The sequence below is a fragment of the Gallinula chloropus genome (genome assembly GCF_964237585.1).
Source record: "Gallinula chloropus genome assembly, chromosome: 2".
NCBI lineage: Eukaryota > Metazoa > Chordata > Aves > Gruiformes > Rallidae > Gallinula > Gallinula chloropus.
This window is the reverse complement of record NC_140086.1, coordinates 163,759,305-163,773,279: the sequence shown is the minus strand read 5'-3', so window position 1 is coordinate 163,773,279 and position 13,975 is coordinate 163,759,305. Positions and strand designations below refer to the sequence as shown.

Below are 13,975 nucleotides of genomic sequence, written 5' to 3'. Positions count from 1 at the left end.
CCAAAGACACAAGTGCTGTGTGTCGGCCTGAAACGGGGCTGGGGGGTGCTGAGGCTCAGCACCAGCCTCTGGGAGGGGGAACTGGAGGCCCAGCAGCTGTTCCCCCTCCCCAGCTGCTGCTGCTGCCGGCAGGGGCTGGGGGCTGTCAGGGCCGTGGGACCCTCCCCGCAGGTGGGGCTCCAAAGCGCAGGCCACGGGGCTGCATCGGCAGCTGAGGCTGGGCACCGGCACTGCGGGGGCCCGCGGCAGCCGGGCAGGGGGCTGCGACCCAGGCCAGGGACTGACTTACGGGCTCGGCAACAGCGGCCGGTGCTGCCGGGAGAAGGCGGAGCCGGGGGCAGGATGGAGAGCTGGACCTGAGACAGACACCGCGGGGCTGGAGCTGAAACAGCGCTGAGCTGGAGCCCCAGTGGAGGCAGGAGGGCTGGGATAAAGGGGGGGTGGGGGCGAGGGGCTGGAAGAAAGGGGGGGAGGAGGAGTGTGGGGCTCGGGGAGGAGCGGGAATCACTCCGGGCAGGAATAAAGACACTGGGGCTGGAAATGAAAGCTGCAGAGCTGGAATAAAGGCTGGTGGTGTGGGAAAGGAGCTGAAATCCAGACTGTGGGGCTGGAAATGAAAGCTGCAGAGCTGGAATAAAGGCTGGTGGTGTGGGAAAGGAGCTGAAAGCACTTGGGCCTGGAGCTGAATCGAGTAAAGTCAGTGGGACTGGGGCTGAAATGAATGCTGTGGGGGTTGGAAAGGAGCTGAAATCACTCGTGGGAAGAATAAGGACATTGGGGATGGGGCAGAAATGGCTTGAGGTGCTTTCCCCTCCTCCCATCTCCTGGCCCCTGGCTGAAGAGACCATCGCCCACCTCCCTGCGCGCTCCTGAAGAACAAAAAGGCACCACCCAAGACCAGAACAGCGTTTAGAAACTACTGCCCCCAACATGGAAGTCCAGGTGAATTCAGGACTGAAGGGACTCGAGACTCAGGCAGCTCAAAGACCATCCGCTCCCAAGCGCCTGCCACGAGCAGGGACACCTCTGCCTCAAGCCTCCTGTCCATCTCCCGCAGCTGAAGGCCATTCCCTGAGGAGGAAGGAGCCGCAGGCACACAGTGGGATGGGCTGAGCACAACCCCCATTCCCAGCCTCGGGAGCTGCTGGGGGAAGGAGGGAGAGAAATCGGGAGGGAAGCTGAGCCCGGGAAGAAGAGAGGGCTGGGGGAGGGGTTCTGAGAATGACATTTATTTCTCATCACTCCCAATTTGAGAACAAAGGAAATTCTTTCTTCCCCAGCCCAGTCTGTTTTCCCATGACGGTCACTGGTGGGTGACCTCTCCCTCTCCCTGTCTTCACCCACCAGCCTTTCCTTACACCTTCTCTTCCCAACTGACACAGGGCTTTGGTGGGCTCCTGCCCCCCAGCCAGGCTCAGCCAGTCAGAGCAGGACATCCCTGCAGCCCCCGGCCACCACGGCCCCTCAGCAGCAGGTTCAGGAGGTGCCAGGCTGGGGGGGTGCCAACAGGCTGGGGGTGCTGTGGGTGCCCTGGTGAGCCAGCATCATCCCCTCATCCTGAAACCGCTCCTCACAGAGGCTGCACTGGAAGGGCTTGTCCTCTGCCAGCCCCTCCTGCTGGGATGGACCTTCCCCAGCACACCGGCCGCTTTCTGGCACCGCCTGCAGCCTCTGGTGGATCTTGAGGTGCCTCGTCAGCCGACTCTTCAGAGAGAAGGCCTTGCCACACTGCTCACACCTGTGGGGCTTCACACCTGTGTGGATGCTCTGGTGGACAGTGAGGCTCCTCTTGTCCCTGAAGGCCTTGGGGCACTGGTCACAGGCAAATGGTCGCTCCCCAGTGTGGATGCGCTGGTGCCTGATCAGGCAGGATTTTTCACTGACCTGGTGGCCGCAGTCCCTGCAGGTGAAGGGCTTCTCACCAGTGTGCACACGCTGGTGTCTCTCCAAGTTACCCTTACGGCTGAAGCCCCTGCCACAGTCAGGACAGACAAACGGACGCTCGCCTGTGTGGCTCCGCATGTGCCTAAGTAAATGTGACCTGTGCCTGAAGCTCTTGTTGCACTCAGGACACGTTGGGAGGGTCTTCTCCAGCCTTTGGGGTGTTTTGCTGGGCTGAGGGTCAGCGCAGCCAGATGACCTCCTCTGGCTCCTCCTGTGGGCCAAGTTATGCTGACGTCTCCTGCCAGTCTTGGGCATCTCTGGGAGTGGGGCAGTGGGTGCCAGCAGACCCTCAGGGACCCCACTGGCCTCCATCTGCGTCCCACTGGCTGCTGGGGAGAAGAGAACAAGGTCACTGCCGGGGATGCCATGGGCACATGGGACCCCACATGCCCAGTGGCACAGCCCCCCCGACCATCTCGCCACCTTTCCTGGTACTTGCAGCATCTGGTGCCAAGGGGATGGTGCTGCTGGAATCTCCCCATTCCTCCCACAGCCCCCTGTTATCCACCTGGCACAGGGGTCTGGTGCTGCTGCTGTGTCCTGGCAGGGTCTGGCACGCACGGCATCTCTTCTCGCTCCAGCTGGCAGATGATCTCTGGCTTGACAGCGAACTGGCCTGTCCGGGGCAGACAGAGAGGCACCCTCTCCTGCACTGCTGGGATGGCAGCACCGGCCACCCCCTCCCCAGACCCAGCATCACCCCAGCTCTGCTCCTCTCTGCTGCCCCTGCTTGGCCACGACTTCAGCACCCCTTGAGATTGGCCTGGCTGGGCACAACCCGGCAGCTCAAGCCCGACATCCCAAGCCCTCCGGCAGCGCTCGCGCAGCCACGGCCACAGCCCGACTCTCCCTCCCAAGGGCTCCAGCTCAGCCCCGCAGCTCAACTGCGGCCCCAGCCCGGCCCCGCCGCCACCGACACACTCCTCACCCAGCCAGGCCAGCGCCCGGTAGTTGTCCAGCATCACCTCCCGGTAGAGCCGCCGCTGCCAGCCCGACAGCTCTGCCCACTCCTCGGCCGAGAAGTGGATGGCCACGTCCTCAAACGTCACCGCCATCTGCAGCCAGAAGCACGCCCGGCTCAGCACGCCCTGCCGCGCCTTCGCCCGGCACCGCGGCCGGAATCCTGCCGGGGCCGGCCAGGGCCCCGCCGGCACCGGGCTCTCCGGCAGCGCGACGGAGGGCGCCGGCCGCTCGGCCGGGACAGCCCCGAGACCCACCTTGCCGGGCACAAGACCTGCCGAGAGCCGCCCGCCCGTCCAGCCGGAGCCTGACGGAGCCCCGGGCAAAGCCCCGGACCCCCGGCCGTGCCCCGCGCCGCCGGCCGACCCGGCGCAAAGGCCCGGAGCGGCCCGGGCAACGGCTCGTCGGGAAGCTCCCGGCTCCCGCCTCGGCCTCCGGCACCCGAGCGGAGCGGGAGGACGACGGCTCTGCGGGGCAGGCCGGGGGGCCGAGCACCCGGCCGGGCCGCGGGCAGGAACAAGGGCGGTCTGGGAGCCGCCGGCCGCCTCGGCCCGGGAGCACCGCCCGCCGCCGGTGCAGCACGGGAGGTGTAGTCCCGCCGCTCCGCTCCGCTCCGCTCCGCCCGGCTCGGCTCAGGGACCGGGTCTCCCCGCGGCCCCGCCCGCCGCTGGCCCCGGGCGCGGCTCAGCCCCGGGCGGCAGCCGAGCCCCAGCACGGGCCGGGGAGGGACCGGCGGGACGGACGGAACCCCGCGGGGGATGAGAGGAGGCGGTTCCCGGCCCAGCCGCGGGGCCGAGCACACGGCAGCCAGAGCCGCCGGGACCCGCGCGGTTCCTCCCCGGCCCGGCCCGGCCCGTCCCGCTCCCCCCGCTCGCTCCGAAGCCGCCCGGGCCCGGAGCCGCCCGGCCGGCACCTCGGCCCCCTCTCACAGTTCAACAGCTCAGAGACACCAGGGGTCCTTCCAGTAGCGCCAACAACGTCCTCAATACCGCTCCGCGTCTCACCAACAGGTAACGGCTCCCGCCGCCCCTTTTAAAACCTCTGACCACGCCCGCTGCTGCCCAACCGCCAATCGCTGTCGCGCCAATCTTCCGTTCTGGCCCAATCACGCCTTTTGTTTCCAATCCGGTCTCCACCCTCCTCCGTCTCGACTCCACACAATCCCCGCCGCCGGTGTCTCCGCTCTGACCAATCCCAGCTCGCCCTTTCCGTTCGGCTCTGACCAATCCCGGCCCGAGGCTTCAATCCGGCCCCGCGCTGTCCCTCGGCTGGGACCGGGGCGGCCCGAGAGACCCCGGGGCGGCGGAGCCTCCGTGTCCCCGCTCCTGTCGGGGTCCCGCAGCCCCGCCCTCCCTCGGGGACGCGTCCCGGGCCCCGGCGCGGGGGCTCCAGGGCAGCTGCGGGGCCGGTCCCGGGCCGGGCGGAAGCAGCCGGGAAGGAGCGGGGCAAGGGGCGGGCTCTTCGCAGAGCCGAGCTCAGTCGCACGGAGCGGCCGAGAGCGGCCGTGCCGCGGCCCCGGGGCCCGCTGTGGAGGAGCTCGGCCCCGCGGAGCCCCGAGTCCCGGCCCGAGCGGTGCCGTCCGGTCCGGGCTGCCGTGGCTGCGCGGGCACAAGCGGCGGCCGAGCCCGGCCGACGCGCACCGAGACCCTTCCCGGCTCGGGGGTTGATCGGGACCCGGCAGCGCCCGCCATGCGGCTCCCCCAGCCCGGCGCAGCAGCGCCGGGTAGCGCAGCCCGAGCGGCGCCGGAGCCGCCCCGGGGTCGGGGTGCGGCCGAGCTGTGCTGCGGGGTCCCGGTCCCGGCTCCCGCGTGCGCTGGGGCGGGAAATGGTGGTGAAATAAAGAGAGAACAGCAAATGCTGCTGACCCCGGGATGATTTCCTTGTGCTGCTGGAATCGAAGGTCCAAGGAGAACTGTGGCGTTGTGAAGTGTAACCGAGTGCAGTAAAGCTTTCCCCGGGTGTGGGCGGGGGGCTGTTGCCTCAGGTGCCCCCCAGTTCCCAAGCACTCCTGGCCCGGGGCCCTTGGCAGGGGGTGGCTGGGCGCCCTCTCCCTTTCCCTTCACACAACTGTCTGGAGCAGCAGCCCCGGGGGTGTCTCCAGCCCCCCAAGGTGAGGGCTGCAACAAGATCAGCTGGGAGGGCAAAGTTCTTCCCTGGCAGAGTTGTGGGGCTGTGGCACAGGCTGCCCAGGGAGGGGCTGAGTCCCCAGCCCTGGGGGTGTTGAACAGAGGGGAGATGAGGTGCTCAGGGCTCTGGTTCAGCTCAGGATGGGGATGGTTGGACTGGATGGGCTCAAAGGGCTTTTCCAGCCTGGTCATTCCCTACTACATTTGGGAATTGTTTTATGTTCTGTATCCCTGGCAGCTGATCCTTACCCTGAGGGCTGGGGAGATTGGCAGCTTGGGGGGTATGTTGTGGGGCTTGTTGTTGGCTTGGTTGGTGGTGGTTTTGTGGAGGCTTGGGAGTTTGGGGTGGTTACTGTGGATAGTGTAGGTGTCTTGTCTGTTGGGTTGGGTTTTAGTGGGGTAGCGATGCTCTATCCATGGGGCGTGGGGATGTTTGTGGTTGCTGGATGGGGTTTATTATTCACTTTATTTGTGGTGTTGGAGCTTGTGTGGGGGTTGGCTTGAGGGATGATTCAGGCAGTTTAGAGGGCTCAGAGAATAGCTGTAATGTAAAATGCCAGCTTTGGGGGCTGGAGACAGAGGTTCAAGTCCCTTTTTTTCGGAGGCATGTCTTCAAGAAGGGGTATAATCTTCAAGGTTTTGTTTACAAGAGCAAAGTTCTTAATAACCTATTAGAGTATTTTTAGTGATTCTGTATTTTGTTTTCTAGTGCCCCGATGGTGGGAAGAGGATTAGAAGGATAGTGAAGCGAGTGAGTGATACTATTTGACCAATTAGGAGAAATGTGTTTTATACTGGCTGCCTGTTGATTCACGTTAGGATGAATAGGTTGGCTACTAGAGCTGAGGATAGTAGTTGGGAAAGTGGTCGGAAGGTTATTGTGTGTTGTTCAGATTTGTGGAGAAGGGGTGATAAGAATGGAACTGCTGCTGAGGCAGCCAGGGCTGGTCATCCTCCTAGTTTATTGGAGGTTGAGTGTGGAATGGTGTGTACAAATAGAAAGTATCATTCTGACTGCGTATGTGGTGGTGTGATTAGGGGCTTTGCTGGAGTGACATTGTCTGGGTTGGCTGGTAGGTTTGGTGAGAATAGTGCCAGGGCTGGGAGTGGGATGAGTATGAGGGCAAAGCCCAGGGTGTCTTTTAGAGAGTAGTAGGGGTGGGATGGCATTTTGTCGCAGCTTGTCAGGCTGCCAACGACTCCACCCCAGCAAAACACCCCGAAGGCTGGAGAAGACCCCCCCCCCAACGTGTCCTGAGTGCAACAAGAGCTTCAGGCACAAGTCACATTTACTTATCCACATGCGGAGCCACCCAGGGGAGTGTCGGTTCGTCTGTCCCAACTGTGGCAGGGGCTTCAGCCACAGGGGGCAGCGATGGGGGGGTGGGATGATGGAATGGGATATGTGGGGATAGATGGGGCAGGATGGGGATGGGATGTGCCCAGCCCTTGGTAAAGAAAGGCTTCCTCCTGGCCACTCTCAAGGGGTGCTGAAGCCCTGGCCAGGCAGGGGCAGCTCCTGAGGCAGCTGTCTGTTCCGCTTTTATGCCTTCCAGAGCGCATCACAAGTTTCCAAGCAGCAGCAAGTCTCTTTACTTCCTTGTCTCCCCTACTGACTGCATCCCATAATTTATCCCCCCTATGTTCAGGGTCTTTACGCTGAGCGCTAAGTGCGGTTCGACTAAAACTCCATGATCGCGACAGCACTGCAGCCGACGCTCCAGCGTTGGCTCATTGTACTTCATGCCTCTTTTGGAAAGGGTTCTTGCTCAAATCCTGACTGTAGCCCTTTCCTCGCCAGGTAACTTATTCCCCACAGCTGGAGCAGCTGCTCTCCTTCTCAGGCGTACTGCTGCAGAGTACTGTTTTCTCTTCTCTCCGTCGTCCTTGAGCGCTGTCTGGGCGCTGCAGGGATTTTTTCCAGCTGCTCTTCTCCTCTGGAGTTTCACCGACTTCTTCGGTCGCGGGTTCAGGTCACGTCGGTCGCGGGTTCAGGCCACATCAGCCTCCATCTCGGGGTGACGTCAGGCTCGGGTTTCGGGATCCCGTCGGGGTCACCGTTTGTGGGGACCGGCGATGGGCAACAGGCAGTTCGACATGAATTGCAGGTGAAGCCGTTTATTGGCTGAAATCCCACAGATCACAGACATTTCTTACTGCAAACGTGGCAAGCTGAAAACCTGCTAATTGGTTACGTACACGGTTCACACCCCACTGATTGGTTAGTGATTATAATGGGTTCTGATAAACATACCTTATAGCTGAACATCGTTAGTTTACCTGTGATGCCTCAAAGCATCCACACACCGGCTGTTTGACCACCTCATTACGGCTGGATCTTGACATGTTCTGTTTCTCCCAAGTTCTTCCCATAACTTCTTGGTTCAGGGCAGTCTGTACCCCTGTCATCAAGGCCGCTGTGTTTTGAGAATGTGATTATTAAAATCCTCTCAGCAGGAGGAACTTTTCCTCTCCTGTCTTCCCTGACAGCCAGGCCTCCCATCTGGCATGGTAGGGGGTCCATAGGTCGCTTGTCACTGCTTACGCCAAAACTCAGCATGATTATCCATCCTACCCACGGGCACTGCCAAAAGGGACCCCCCATGGATGAGCAATGTGATGATCATACCGACTGGCTGTAAGGCTGAGCTACACACACAGGTTTCAATAGTGCCTAAACAGAGCAGGCGGCCTACGGGGAGTTGTAATACACAACTCAGTCCTGGGCTGCTTTTAAGCTCTTTGTCTGCGGAGACACCTCATGGGGGGGGAGCTGTGTAGATGGCTCCGGCTTGAGTTGTGTTGTAAACTGACTGAAGAGGGCACTTCACAGAACCTGAAAAACCTGTATGGAGCCTGGCTAAGCCTTGGCTTCCTTCCACAATTGATTGTCCTGAGTCCCAATCAAACCACTACTCAAACTGACAAGCCCTAAGGGTGCCCATTTGGTTTCAATGGGCCAAGACAATGGGAATATGCAAGAGATAAGGCCGAAGATGTCAGGCCCAGCCCTGCATCCTGCCACACACATCAGCAAAATGAACCAAATAAAAGCCCTGGCACTCGAGCTGGTATGGGGAGCCGTTCCTCCAACCTTAGGGGGAGACCCTTCCCCCTTAGCCGGGCGGCTGGCTGAGGTCACGTATTGGGAGCCCTTACCTGAGAGACGGGGTAAGTGGCTATTTGATATGTTTTAAGTGTGTCGTTCTGAGTGACTAACGTATGGGCAATATTTTGTGTGCTTGTGAGCTGTGATCCTGTGTTTTAGGGAAGCCACAGTGGTTGTGGTAAGAGTATTTTGTGGATCTTTGTGATTGTAATCGGTGTGGTCATACTTCCAAACTGCAATAGTGAATTCCCCATTGTATCCAACAATAACCTGCAAGTGACGTACTGAATCTGCATTCTGTTTTTTTTTTTATATATATAAATTACTATTAATTCTATTTTAAAAACCTGTGGTCCAGTGTCTTTCCGTCACACTGGTGGAATAGATACTAAAAGAAAAGGGATTCTTTGGGCATGCTCTTGCAGCAATGGCATGCCCTGCTGTGAGAGTGGTTGAGCCTTGATTCAATGAAATGTAATGATGCTGAGTGGATTGATGTAGGTGTAGCTTAAGAAGCAAATAATATAACTTTGATGTAAGAATTTTGCTGGGTTTAAGAATAGATTAGTTTAAGAGAAAGCTGCTGTGTAAGCTGCTTGTGAGAGCAGCTGCAAAACTCAACCATAACAATGCAATGGTAACAGCCTTGAAGATAAAGAAGTAAGAATTTGTGTATTTTTAGGAGTGGATTAGTTTTGATTTTAGCAGAATCTGGCTGTAATCAATGAGCTGGTTTGTGAAAGTGGCTGCAAAACTTCACCATAACAATAGTGTAGCGGCCCTGAAGCTGGAGGGAGTAGAAGACAGGGGAGTCGTGGATGGTGAGCCTGACCACCAATTGGGAGACACAGTACATCTTGTTTTCAGTGAAAAGAAATGTGGTTTTGAAGCTCGTGAAGACAGGGGAGTCATAAATAATGAGACTAATGACCAATTAAGAGGCAGAGTATATCTTGTTTTCAGCGAAAAGGAATGTGTCTCTGAGCTCAGATAACCACGGAGAAGAAACGTAAAGAGCATGAGCTGAGAGCGAGGAAGAGACTGAAGACCAGCGGAAGACCCCCCCAATGTCACTGAGCATGCTCTGTCCGGGAGAAGTTAATGGAATGATAATTTGCATAAGCCTTCCTTAGTGATAACGAGTATGTGGAGTTCATCTGTATCAGGGTGAGAACTGTGGCTGTAAGGGGCGCACACGCTGGGCGGAGCGATGCCCTGAGTGCCCGGCGCTGCTATAAAGGATCCCTGGTTCCCAGGCACCAAGGCTGTTGGGTTTTGATTCGGGCTTTGCGAGGCATCAGCCTCTAGTGCCAGGACCGCTCAGCCCCCCACCTGAAGACAACAAATACAAAGAAACACCAGCTAAAGCACCAGTCAGTGTTGTCTCTGCGGCACCTACAGAGCCTGTGGCCGCTGACAAGGAGCCTATGGATGTAGCGATGTATTGTGAGAGGAGTGGGTTGGTGGCCCACCCAGATTTATTGCTCACCCCCATGGAATCAGGCCTGGGGAAGGCAGCAGAGACACGTCGGTATGCAGTAAGAGGAGGGGAGGTGTCTGTGAGGACAGGAGCTTGTAAGAAACAATCCATGAGCTAACAACCTGCAGGAGTGTGAACAACTGCCTTACACAGGAGCAATGTGACTGTGCAGCCTTAACCAGCTATGAGCAACAGTGAGACACAGGTCAGGCGCCTGATCAGAGCACAGAGCCAGTGGCAATGGAATGGAACTCGTGTCCTGAGACAAATATATACAAGCTGTGTGTGTGTGTGTGTGGAGAAACGAGCTCAGCACTGATCACACTGACCCGAGCTGAGGCCGCAACTTGGGCTCCGGCACAAGCCCGCAGCCGAGTGTCACTCCGTGCCAGGGTCTTAAGACACCGTGCAGATGGGGTTGGAAGGTGCCCCCAGAGCCTTCTCTGCCCCCGGCCGAGCAATTCCCCTCCCCTTCCCTCCCCCCGCCCACCCCCGTGGAGAGAGCGGCCGCCCGGGGCTGGGCTCGGGGCTGGAGCAAAGGGGCGACGAGAAGCCCCCCGCACCCCCCCGCTCCCCCGTCCGCACCGGAACCCGCGAGGCGGAACCTCGGCACATCCCCGTCAGGCCGGGCCGAGGTACCAGCAGCGCGGCCGGGGCAGGGCGGCTCCGGGCCGGGCGGCTCCGGGCCCGGGCGGCTTCGGAGCGAGCGGGGGGAGCGGGACGGGCCGGGGAGGAACCGCGCGGGGTCCCGGCGGCTCTGGCTGCCGTGTGCTCGGCCCCGCGGCTGGGCCGGGAACCGCCTCCTCTCATCCCCCGCGGGGTTCCGTCCGTCCCGCCGGTCCCTCCCCGGCCCGTGCTGGGGCTCGGCTGCCGCCCGGGGGTCCGGGGCTCTGCCCGGGCTTCAGTCAGGCTCTGGCTGGAAGCGGGGACGGCTCTGGGCAGGTGGGTGCCCTTCTGCCCCGCGCTGAGGAGCGGTCCCGTGGGCCCTCGCTGCTGCTGTGGCGGGGCGGCCGCTGCCCGGGGCAGGCGTCTGGTGCGGCGTGCGGAGCATCCCGGCTCCGCCGTCCCCGTGCGAGAGAGAGCGGGAGAGCGAGAGAGACCCCCGGGAGCAGGAGCTGCCCCGGCAAGGTGGGTCTCGGGGCTGTCCCGGCCGAGCGGCCGGCGCCCTCCGTCGCGCTGCCGGAGAGCCCGGTGCCGGCGGGGCCCTGGGGCCGGGCGAAGGCGCGGCAGGGCGTGCTGAGCCGGGCGTGCTTCTGGCTGCAGATGGCGGTGACGTTTGAGGACGTGGCCATCTACTTCTCGGCCGAGGAGTGGGCAGAGCTGTCGGGCTGGCAGCGGCGGCTCTACCGGGAGGTGATGCTGGACAACTACCGGGCGCTGGCCTGGCTGGGTGAGGAGTGTGTCGGTGGCGGCGGGGCCGGGCTGGGGCCGCAGTTGAGCTGCGGGGCTAAGCTGGAGCCCTTGGGAGGGAGAGTCGGGCTGTGGCCGTGGCTGCGCGAGCGCTGCCGGAGGGCTTGGGATGTCGGGCTTGAGCTGCCGGGTTGTGCCCGGCCAGGCAGCCTCTCCCCTGCGGAGAGCGGGGCTGGGGGAGAGGCTGGGCTGGGGTGGGATGTGATATGTGTGATAGAATGGGGTGATGCTGGGTCTGGGGAGGGGGTGGCCGGTGCTGCCATCCCAGCAGTGCAGGAGAGGGTGCCTCTCTGTCTGCCCCGGACAGGCCAGGTCGCCGTCAAGCCAGAGATCATCTGCCAGCTGGAGCGAGAAGAGATGCCGTGCGTGCCAGACCCTCCCAGGATGCAGCAGCACCAGACCCCTGTGCCAGGTGGGTACCGGGGGGCAGTGGGAGACGTGGGTGGTTCCAGCTGCACCGTCCCCCTGACCCCAGACGCCGTGTGTGCCAGGAAGTTGGGGGGGCTGATGGGGTGCCTGTTCCGCTGGGCATGTTGTGGGGTCCCACATGCCCATGGCATCCCCAGCAGTGACCTCATCCTCTTCTCCCCAGCAGCCAGTGGGACGCAGACAGAGGCCAGTGGGGTCCCTGAGGGTCTGCTGGCACCCACCGCCCCACTCCCAGGGATGCCCAAGACGGGTAGGAGGTGTCGGGATAACTTGGCCCACAGGAGGAGCCAGAGGAGGTCATCGGGGAGCCCTCGCCCCCAGCCCAGCAAAACACCGCAAAGGCTGGAGAAGACGCCCCCAACGTGTCCTGAGTGCAACAAGAGGTTCAGGCAGAAATCTGAATTGCTGAAGCACATGCGGATCCGCACTGGGGAGCGTCCATTCGTCTGTCCCGACTGTGGCAGGGGCTTCAGCCGTAAGGGTAACTTGGAGAGACACCAGCGTGTGCACACTGGTGAGAAGCCCTTCACCTGCAGGGACTGCGGCCACCAGTTCACACAGTTGCCCAACCTGGTCAGGCACCAGCGCAGCCACACTGGGGAGCGACCCTTTGCCTGTGACCAGTGCCCCAAGGCCTTCAGGGACAAGAGCACCCTCACTGTCCACCAGCGCATCCACACAGGTGTGAAGCCCCACAGGTGTGAGCAGTGTGGCAAGGCCTTCTCTGCGAAGAGTCGGCTGACGAGGCACCTCAAGATCCACCAGAGGCTGCAGGCGGTGCCAGAAAGCGGCCGGTGTGCTGGGGAAGGTCCATCCCAGCAGGAGGGGCTGGCAGAGGACAAGCCCTTCCAGTGCAGCCTCTGTGAGGAGCGGTTTCAGGATGAGGGGATGATGCTGGCTCACCAGGGCACCCACAGCACCCCCAGCCTGTTGGCACCCCCCCAGCCTGGCACCTCCTGAACCTGCTGCGGAGGGGCCGTGGTGGCCGGGGGCTGCAGGGATGTCCTGCTCTGCCTGGCTGAGCCTGGCTGGAGGGCAGGAGCCCACCAAAGCCCCTGTGTCAGTCGGGAAGTGAAGGTGTAAGGAAAGGCTGGTGGGTGAAGACAGGGAGAGGGAGAGGTCACCCACCAGTGACCGTCATGGGAAAACAGACTGGGCTGGGGAAGAAAGAATTTCCTTTGTTCTCAAATTGGGAGTGATGAGAAATAAATGTCATTCTCAGAACCCCTCCCCCAGCCTTCTCTTCTTCCCAGGCTCAGCTTCCCTCCTTTCATCCCCAGCTGATATTTCATTGCCAGAGCCAGTTTCTTCATCTGCCCGTTGTTTTAACTCCAGGTCCATAACCAGCACCCACTGTTTTAATTCCGAGTCCATAGTGATTTTCCACAGTGCTAAAGGCACCCGCTGCCTTGTCCCTAAAAGCCTGAACATGCTGCATATTCTCATAGCTGCTGTAACTCCTTTAAAAATCAAAATCCTATCCTAAACTAAACCTGAAATAACCTAGAAGTTAAGCTGTTGTATTAGGGTGACTGTAACAAGATCAGACATGACGGCAAAGTTCTTCCCTGGCAGAGTTGTGGGGCTGTGGCACAGGCTGCCCAGGGAGGGGCTGAGTCCCCAGCCCTGGGGGTGTTGAACAGAGGGGAGATGAGGTGCTCAGGGAGCTGGGTCAGCACAGGACAGGGACGGTTGGACTCGATGGGCTCAAAGGGCTTTTCCAGCCTGGTCATTCCCTGCTACATTTGGGAATTGTTTTATGTTCTGTATCCCTGGCAGCTGATCCTTACCCTGAGGGCTGGGGAGATTGGCAGCTTGGGGGGTGTGTTGTGGGGCTTGTTGTTGGCTTGGTTGGTGGTGGTTTTTCTCTCCCTCCTTCCCCCAGCAGCTCCTGAGGCTGGGAATGCAGGAGCCATCACTGCAGCACCCCGCTTCTCCATGGAAACCCAGCTACCCAAAACTGCAACAAGGTCACACAGGGCGGCGTCCAGACGGGGCTGGAATCTCTCCAGAGAAGGAGACTCCACACCCCCTGGGCAGCCTGTCCCAGGGCTCCCTCACCCTCACCAGCAAGAAGTTCTTCCCCACATTGGGGGGAACTCCCTGGGCTCCAACTTGAGCCCATCGCCCCTTGTCCTGTCCCCACAGACACTCAGATGAGGCTGCCCATTGCAACCGCCAACAGAGCTCGAGAGAGATGCCCGATCTGGCTCGGGCAGGGCCCGTGGCGTCACTCACGGCGTCGTCTGTTGCCTGTTCCGTACCGCACGATCTGCGCCTGCGCAGGGCTGACATCCCCATCTCCCCCCCTGAGCTGCTCAGGGCCACGAAGCGCTACAACACGTCCTGCAGCCCAGAGACATCCTTACCATGCCAATTAACGAGGCGCTCTTCGCTTTGCCCATGTGTCTCACCCTCTGCGGGGGGGGGTGCGGCTCGGCGAGCTGCGGGTCTCGCCGCGCGCGGGATCTCGGAGCTTTAAATGCCGACTGGTGACGCCAATGAAGCTGTGACTGT

At 60.9% G+C, this 13,975-nt stretch overlaps 1 protein-coding gene across 4 annotated transcripts; it reads right to left on the bottom strand.

The window, feature by feature from the left end:
• Positions 1–1,176: 1,176 nt before the first annotated feature.
• LOC311189298 (uncharacterized protein) lies at positions 1,177–3,612 on the bottom strand. 4 transcript variants are annotated; one of them, XM_084260932.1, is made up of 3 exons: positions 3,162–3,605; positions 2,453–2,999; positions 1,177–2,273 (listed from the first exon to the last, which is right to left on the bottom strand). In XM_084260932.1, the coding sequence occupies exons 2-3, from the start codon at positions 2,997–2,999 to the stop codon at positions 1,477–1,479; spliced, it is 1,344 nt and encodes a 447-aa protein (XP_084117058.1). In that variant the 5' UTR covers positions 3,162–3,605; the 3' UTR covers positions 1,177–1,476. The 4 variants fall into 4 exon arrangements, 3 of the variants coding, with proteins under 3 accessions (XP_084117058.1, XP_084117059.1, XP_084117060.1); XM_084260934.1 differs by having other exon boundaries at positions 1,179–2,273; positions 2,453–2,560; positions 2,873–3,600; XR_014617162.1 differs by having other exon boundaries at positions 2,380–3,612.
• Between the last annotated feature and the right edge of the window lie 10,363 nt (positions 3,613–13,975).

Coding starts and splice junctions, on each gene's coding strand:
- LOC311189298 (XM_084260932.1), bottom strand. CDS start 2,999: ATGGCGGTGACGTTTGAGGACGTGGCCATCCACTTCTCGGCCGAGGAG. Junction 2,274..2,452: donor GCACCAGACCCCTGTGCCAG/GTGGATAACAGG, acceptor TCTTCTCCCCAG/CAGCCAGTGGGACGCAGATG.